Source organism: Triturus cristatus, chromosome 9 (genome assembly GCF_964204655.1).
Source record: "Triturus cristatus chromosome 9, aTriCri1.1, whole genome shotgun sequence".
Classification (NCBI taxonomy): domain Eukaryota; kingdom Metazoa; phylum Chordata; class Amphibia; order Caudata; family Salamandridae; genus Triturus; species Triturus cristatus.
Window position 1 is genome coordinate 306883301 of NC_140592.1, and position 9124 is coordinate 306892424.

A 9124-nucleotide genomic window follows, 5' to 3' on the forward strand; every position below is an offset into this window, starting at 1 on the left:
GAATGGATGGATGGACAGCAGACTGAATGGATGGACAGATAGATAGATGGATGGATGGGTGGATGGATGGATGGATGGATGGCTGGATGGATGGATGGATGGATGGACGTATGGATGGATGGATGGATGAACAGAGGGATGGATGGATGGAGGGATGGGTGGTTGGGTGGATGGATAGCAGAGTGGATTGATGGATGGCAAAGTTATTGATGGATGGCTGAAAGGTAGATGGCAGAGGGAATGGATGAGTGGATGAATGAATGGATGTCTGGGTGATTAGACGGCAGAGTGGTTGGGTGGATAGTTGGATGGATGGATTGATGGACAGACCAATAGATGGCAGAGTGCATGGATGGATGATGTAATAGGGAGAGATTAAATGATTGATGAAAGAATTAATGGATGACAGAATGTATAGGTGAAATAGTGGAAATCAGTGGGTGGATTGAAGTATGAAAGGATGAATGGATATATACTTGAATGGAAGAGACAGGGGAGCTCTTCTAGGGAGGGTTGCCCTCACTTGTTTCGCTTGCTTGGTGCCATCAAAACTTTTAGTTCAAAGTGGGGGGTATTTTAATTTTCTGGCTGCCATTTTTTAAGAATCACTCTTTTGTCACGATTCATATTTGTCTACAATCAAACCTATGGGGTCAACTCAGAAAGACATTTATGAGTGCCCAGAGCAGTAACCCTGATATGTCTTTGTGAATTTGTGAAATTGTGATTGAACCTCAATCAGCTGGTGCCTCACAGTGCACTGCCTGTGAGTAGGGGCACCCGGTGAACTGTGCAATTGAGGTACCAAGAATCTTTCAGCTGTCCCTGCTTGCTTCCCATTTCAAAGCCATACAAGAAGGCACAAAAACACACAGCTCTGTCACTCACACAGCTCTCTCACACACCTGTACACATGTAAACACACAAACACTCAGATAGAGACCCGACCCCCCTCCTCACTTACCTCCTGGGGTCCTGCATGTCCCGGTCTGTTCCCCCAGAGCCCACTTCACACTCTTGCAGGCAACGGGAGCAGGTGATGGAAGAAGGGGGCTGGGGGCCCCAGTGGCAGCAACCAAGCATTGTTAGGCCTCAGCAGGCGTCATGATACAGGCAGCTGCTGTTTACAGCCCTCTGCCCTGCTGACACCGAGCTCCAACCCGGGGCAGTCTGAGGCCAGAGAAGGATGACAGCAGTGAAGGTAGACAAGCAAATGAAGCTTAAAGGCTGCCCCACGCTCCGTCTCTCACGAGTCCTCATTCCCACGCTGACTGGCTGAACCTATGTCACGACAGGAGAGGAGTCACGATCCTGATCGCAGGACTCGACAGACACAGGTCATGGCTCGTGGCGAGGCCATCACTCGCCCTGACCCAGGAAACAGCTGCCGGTTTTGGCAGCCCCTTCCTGTCCTTACTGGTCCAGAGACGTTTTAAGGCACGGGCAAAGGGGGCTCTTGTCCAGGGCCCCCACCTTTCCAGGGGCCCCATCAATAAGCATCCAGGACAGTCCCAGACAGTGGCATAAGGCAAAAATGATAGGGCTACCTACACAGTATGAAAAGGGGGCTCCCAGGTCTCCAATACCTCGTAAATATTCAGAGGCTTTGCACTGAATGGGGCCCCCCTGAAGGACTAGGGCCCCCTTAAAAAAATTGAACCAATAAAGATGGTTGTTGATGATCAGACTATAGCTGCTGAGGGATTTTATGATCTGAAAATGGATAATATATTCAGAATTTTTCTGAGCATGGGGCCCCCAAATAATGTTTGGCCCAGGGCCCCCACAATCCTTAAGCTGTCCCTGCCCCCCCCACACTCTGTGCGTGTGAGGTTTGTGCGATGTTGACGGCATACACTCTCACGCTCAGTTTACAGCTCTTCAGATGGCAGTGCGAGAGCAGCAGGCCTCTCTTTCCTCCCTGAAATCTGGGGGAGGAGCCCCCCACACACCTATCAGCAGCAGGACACCTAGGGGCAGATTTACAAGAACTGACGCATTTCTGTATTTTAACAGAGATGCGTCAGTTCAATTGCGTCACGCAAAAAAAACCTTGTGCCACCATGGATACGTCGCATTTACAATGCGGCGCATAGTGGCGCATGGATTGACAGATGCGTCACGCATCTGTTGGCGTACAGGTAACGCATTGCTGGAGTCGTGTCCCAAGCACGACGCAATGCTCAGGATGTCCTATTCCTAATGTGCTGCATCACTCCTTACGCCTGCTTGGAGCAGGTGTAAGGTTTTGACGCAGTGGCGTCGTAGAAGTGATGCAGTGAAATCTTGTAGATCTCACTGCGTCACTTTTACGAGGCTTTCTTGCGTCTGAACGCCCACCCTGAATACAATATACCTGACGCAGGTATAATGTGACGCAGGGCTTTACAACGTGACGCATCTCCCTAGATGCGTCACGTTGTAAATGTGTCACAACGTGGTGCATTGTTTACGACGCCGCTGCGTCACAAAAGTGACGCAATCGCGGCGTAAAAGTGGGGCATGGGGCTTGTACATCTGTCCCCTAAGCCGTGAGAAACTCATATTTTTGGGGAACAAAACTTCATCCACAAGATACATTTCCTCTATCCCGTCTTCTCCTGTCCTCTCTCATGTCCCATCCTTTCCATCTTCCTCCATCAGCACTTAGAAGAGACCTTAGGATGACATAAACCTCTATCCAAAGATCTTCAGTACCACCCGCCAGCCTGTCCTTTATCTCATTGGATGCCCGCAGAGAGCTCTGCCATTGGCTCAAGCTGGCACAACAGGAGCGGTCCATGTGTAGGTGGGCACCAGTGGACTAGCAGGTGAGCCATTTCTGTCATCAACAAGCTGCTGACAATCCAAGAGGGTTGAAGTCCTGATCCTATACCAAAGGTCAGGCCTTCCATGGACTTAACTGCCTGCCTTCTCATCATGGCTTTCACTTGATTTATCGCTTTTCTCACCTCTGCGCTATCTTCCCTCGTCTGTGATCATTTGTGATGAATGAATGAATATAAGCTTTATAAAGCGCGAACTTAGCCCAGGGGTGTCAAGGCGCTGCAGAAAGGGATCAGAGATGCCCATGGGTAAAAGGGCTTACAGATTCAAGCTGGTGAAGAGCCAGGTCTTCAAGGTTTTACGGAACGAAGAATGAATTTCCAGAGCTGAAATTGAAGGAGGGAGGGAATTCCACAAATTAGCTGCAGCCAGCGAAACCGCCCCCCCCCTCCCATCTGGCTTTCCTGAACCTGGGAACTATCACCAGATCTGTGATCTAACTCCAATGTCTGGAGTTCTCCTAGCAGACAGTGGACGCACCAAAATCAATAACGTTTGCCTTCGCTGTTAGCATTTGTACACCAAGTAGCCACGGGTTAGGCGCTCTTCTCCATACCAGCCTCTTCCCTTAAATCCACACACTACGTATGATGGATCAATTCACCCTCTGATAGTTTTTCTGCCTCATTCCATTCTCTATTCGTTGAAGCTTCACTGCTTCCATCACACTCTCCATTCCTCTCTATCGCTTCCTTTTCTGATATCCTGGAGAGTCCTCCCTTGAATGAGGTCTAATTAAGTTAGTCCTCTGTTTACTTCCGTTCCCCACATTGACCTCTTATGTGTGGACTGACAATGCTTCTTCAAGCTTCTCTCTGGTCATGGCAATGAGAGCTGGTCTCGGTTCCCCACGCTCAACCATGGTCTTCAGCAAAGCTGTGACTTCACTGTAAAGTCTATTCATTGGTAACTCTGTCCTAGATACCGTGTTATAACCGTGAAACCTGCCTCTTGATGATTACATTCTAGTCACTGGAATCACTGGTTCAATGTACAGACATCTTTGTGGCCCTGGTTTGTTCTAAACAATAAAGTTTAACCGTAGAAATAAATACATTTAAAGTGAATACATTAATAAAGAGTAGCCCCCAGGCTCACTTCCCACCTATATCTCTCTGTGAATCCCCAGGCCCGATTTTACACAGAACTGTATACACTTGAAAAGACCATGGCCTCCCTTCTGCCTGCACACCCTCGAACACCCTCTGACCTAACTTCACTCCAGTATCCCCTTTAACACCCTCTGACCTCACTCCACTCATGCATCACCTTTAACACCCTCTCACCTCACTCCACTCCAGTATCCCCTTGAACACCCTCTCACCTCACTTCACTCCAGTATCCCTTTGAACACCGTCTCACCTCACTTCACTCCAGTATCCCCTTGAACACCCTCTCACCTCACTCCACTCCAGTATCCCCTTGAACACCCTCTGGCCTCACTTCACTCATGCATCACCTTTAACACCCTCTGACCTCACTTCACTCCAGTATCCCCTTGAACACTCTCTGGCCTCACTTCACTCTTGTATTCCCTTTAACACCCTCTGACCTCACTTCACTCCAGTATGCCCTTGAACACTCTCTGGCCTCACTTCAGTCTTCACTCTTGTATCCCCTTTAACACCTTCTGACCTCACTTCACTCCTGCATCCTCTCGAACACTGTCAGAGGGAGTCTCTAACTTGCGTAGGACTGCACAGGAGCAGAATGATGCTTGATACCAATGCCCCTCTCAGAACTCCCCGCTAGGTATTAGAATTCCATCGCAGGTAAGTTCCAAGGGGGGAAAGGGGTTGGGACAAAGAAGAGACAGCTCCAAAACTCTGCCAAGTCTGCTTCGTCTTCTATTGTTCTTCTTCTTCTGGCTAAAACATTTATGTTACTTATTTACCGTCTTTTTCACTTAACTTACTGTATTTTTCAACTATAGATAACTTATCTTACCAGGATGGCGTTTTGGGGCTTGCTACTTTTCTACCTCTTGTGTGTGCAATTCTACATGAGGTGACGTCTTCACACTGTTCTCTTGTTCTTTTCTTTTACAGGTTTAGTCTCTCTGGTTCTGATTCAGCACTGTAGTGGGAGAAAAAAAAATCGGGGTGAGTATATTCTTATTTCTGACATGTGTCTATGGGCCTCTTTTAATCACTCTCCCTTTCCACTCACTGTTTGAGAACTGGTGAAGCCTTGTATGAATGTTGCAGGATGGTTGACTCTCAATCTCTTATATTTTGCAGTGTCCTTGAATTGCTCCTCCGTTATTTTGCTAGCTATTATTTAATGTTTCTGGTATGAGGAGAGAAGCTTACGACCCTCAATAGCTTCTTTTACGATCTATTTATGCTTTTAACAGCCTTACAATGCGCCTCTTTAACATAATAGGGTTCTCTCTATTGTACGCGTTTCATTTACTCTACATGCGTTACAAATATCACCCCTTGAACTCGGCTTCTGAAATGGTATGCTGCTGTAGATTCTGCCTCACGTTCCTTTATTGTAATTCCTTTCTTTTATTTTACGCGAGCCTTTCTCTATTATCATGCATTAACGTGAAGCCTCCGGTTCACACGCTGCATAAATGTGCGGGCGTTTAACAGTTATTATTCCGGTTTGTTTTTTAGTGCGGAGACCGCCTACGGAAGCGTCTGTCTCAGATGTCAAGGTCTTTAGCGTACAAGCCGTCTATTAGCTTGACAATGGCTTACTCTGGATGACTGCGCTCGAGATTAATTGAGAGTTAACGGTACGCTCGCATTTGATTTACAAAACAAATATAAGTGCTGCAAGCCCAATAGATGGCTCTTGTAAAACTACAGTTTCTAAATAACCTAGAGACGATTTAAATATCGTAAAAACAATTTTAAAAGGGGTGAATTTTATCAGAAATAATTTCTCTCAGAATAGTTTATTTTTACAGATGGATTTTTATGCTAACCTGATTCTTGAAGTGTATGTTGACCGGCGAATCTAACCCCGAGGTTCCGGTTCTACCCTGACTATCTTCCACGACGCCTTGGAAAACAGGTGCTCTTCTGGTAATCTCTTCAGTGAAGTGCACTGAGGAATGTTGAAGAACATTCCTCAGGCAGTTGATACTAAAAACACTAGACTGCTAAACAGCAGTATGCTGTTGCAGAATTCGGAAAGTTGGCAGCCATGTTGGAATTTCTGCGATGCCAGCAATTGCTCCAACTAAAAAGGTTACTTGCTCTCAAGTGGGTTTGTAACGAGAAAATGGTAGCCACTTTGGAGGTAGAGGGAGGAAACCTCCTGTGATTCCTGACAAACACCCTCTGGCCTCACTTCACTCTTGTATCCCCTTTCACATCCTCTGAACTCACTGAACTCCTTCATCCCCTTGAACACCCTCTGGTCTCACTCCACTCCAGTATCCCTTTAACACCTTTTGACCTCACTAAACTCCTGTAGCATCTTGAACCCCCTCTGAGCTCAATCCACTTATGTGAACATTTGAATACTCGCTGACCTCGCTTCCAATTTTAATTGCTTTGAACACCTTAGGCCCTCGCCCTACTCCTGTATCCAGTGCTTAATTTGAGCCTGTGGGTTTCCGGAGCTCAGAAGCCACACTTAATTGTCAACACCAGCACTCATTACAGTGCCACATGGTGGCGCTGTTTGTGTAAATTAGAGATAAGCAGAACAAAAGTTGTTTGTTAATTCGATATACTTTAAAAAAACAACTAAAACCTGACCCCCAAACCATTCTTACAGATTTGGGAGCCTTGAACAGTCTGAACTGTCACACTTGTATGAGTGTGACGGTTAGTAGTTGTGTAGATACGGTATTTTGCATTGCTGGCAGTGGCGATGTGTGGTGCAAGCTATGGTTGCCCCCTTATGATGGCCCTGGCACTTATATTTGTTCCAAATTAAGCACTATCTGTATCGCGTTGAATACACTCTGGCCCCACTTCGCTTCAATATCCTTTTGAATACAGTCTGGCCTCACTCCACTCCTGTATCCTTTTGAACATTTTCTGACCTCACTCTACTCCTGGATTCCCTGAACCACCTGTAGCCCTCACCTCCCCAAGTGTCACTCTGCAAACCCTCGGTCACTCTGCCTTCTGTACTTGAACACCTTCTGGGATTGTTCCCATCGCATATCTCATGGCTTTACTCCATCCCTCTGAAAGAGATAACATTAGAACACCATATGCCTAATCCAGGTTGGGTTTGGTCCAGGAAAGTGGCCTTTAATAATGCAGTCACTCTCAACTGCAGGGCGTACACCTTCTGCCTCTCTGAGAGGAGTAGATATATATATAGAGAGAGAGTATTCTCTCCCATCAATCGCCACGTCTGCTCCTACTCTCCAAACCAAGGATGAAGCCTGCTCAGCTCACTGTGCTTCTGCTGCCCCTTTTCCTGGCCCTGGTCTCTGCCCAGTGCCCAAACCCAGCAGATATTAAGGATGCTGAAGGGGTGAAGGTCTGCGCCCGCATGTTTGAAGACAGCAGCCCTTACTATGACCAGTGCTGCGGTGGTGAATACCTTGATGCCAGGCCTGGTGATGACATGCCCTACATACCCCTGGGCTGGAACAACCGCATTTCGTCCCTGGTGGTGGCACCACGTTGCGAGCTCACCGTGTGGTCCAGGAAGGCCAAGGAGGGCAATATGCGCCGCTTCACCAGTGGCATTCAAAACCGCCTGAAGGAGGTGAAGAATGGCCTCTTTGGGAACTGGGACAACGCAATCTCATCCTACTACTGCAAGTGCAACTAGAGGCAGAACATGGGGGATGTACCGCATGCAGAAACTGTTGAGGACAACAGTGACAACAGACAACATGAGCAACAACTCTTACAGGCACCACAGAGAACGTGAGGTACACCAAAATCCAAGAACTATAAAAAACATAACGTTGATCGCCAGCAGAACTGCAGAGAACAATGGCTGCACCAGATTCGGCAACGGATACATCAAACTCATCGACTATAGAATAAGAAGTGGTAGCACACGGGAGAACCCAATAGAACAGCAGGTGAACTACCATGCAAGAACTGCAAAGTGCTGGAGGGTCACCAACATGCAAAGGCTACTAAATAAGGCTTACATGAGCATGGCCATAGAGGAGCCTCAGATCCTGCAGTAACTACAATAAACATGGTGCATTACCAAGAAAAATCTTATGAGGAAAAAGATTAGCTTAAATTCAGGGGAGGTGGTTTGGTAACAGGCAAGCAACTAAGGCAAAGTTTGTTCAGATCCTCAATAACTTAAAACCAAACTGTATGAGGAACAGACTTCCATAAAGTCTTTGTCTTACATGTTTGAAGGGAACAATTAACAAGCAGGAACCCTCCTGCCAAGCCTTGTGCTCATTGTGAAGCACTATCCTTGTTGCAAAGTCTTCATACTGCCTGAGGCACGGTCCTGCCGAGGAGATCAAGAGACCATCCTTTCAAGTCAACTGACCTTAGTGCAAGACCATCCTGGACTATATTCTTCCAAGCCTTCTATTCATCATGACGCAACATGCTGCCCTACTACAGCCTTCACATCACTATGAAGAACCGTCCAGCCTCAAAAACAGAAAGTCCATGTACCGGGATCTTCATTCTCTAATGAGGCAGCCATCTTGCCTGAGGATGCATGTCCCTCTTTGGAAGCCTTTTAGAAAAGGCTGGAGTCCTGGGAGAGAAAAGACAGACATAGCATACTCCTATTGTTCTTAAACCAATGGCTACCCATGTGTAAGCACCACGTGCCATCCATATAGCCTGTCTCTGTGTCCCTTAGGTCTGGCACTGTACTGTCTCTCTGTCCTGACGTGATGTCCATATGTGGTGGCGCCCTGCATGCTTATCCTGGTCTCTCCATTTATCTTAGCACTGTATCTGTCTATCCTGTCTTTGCATTGCCCTACTAGGCTCAGGTGGCAGTCAGTAATGACTCATTCCACGTATGTCCCCCTTTAATGTTCTGCAATAAATCTCTAGTTCTCATGGCCTGCTGCTCGGTGTCATGTCTGTTCACATTGAGTGGAAACGGGTGGTGGAGGAAGAATGTTTATTAAGCAATCGAAAGAGCTGTGCCTGAGGATACCGTGGGGGTGTAGAGGGTAATCCTTGGAAAAGAAGACCAGGAGTGAATCAAAGCAGAGACAGGAACAAGGTAAGAGACCGGCTATAGCTGAAAACAGATGAGCAATGACTGCAATGCATCACTAAGGGTGTTGCGGGGATTCTGCTTATGCACAGAACTATGCGCAGGAAACCAGGACCTCAGAGAATTGTGGTGTACCAGAAACTCCCCACAGAACCAA

At 47.1% G+C, this 9124-nt stretch overlaps 1 protein-coding gene across 1 annotated transcript; it reads left to right on the plus strand.

Annotated features, from left to right (window-relative positions):
• The first annotated feature begins 7107 nt into the window (after nt 1-7107).
• Nucleotides 7108-8807, plus strand: LOC146797792 (syncollin-like). The gene has a single exon (XM_085624972.1). It carries the CDS (start codon nt 7180-7182, stop codon nt 7579-7581), a length of 402 nt encoding a protein of 133 aa, XP_085481098.1. The 5' UTR covers nt 7108-7179; the 3' UTR covers nt 7582-8807.
• Nucleotides 8808-9124: the final 317 nt, after the last annotated feature.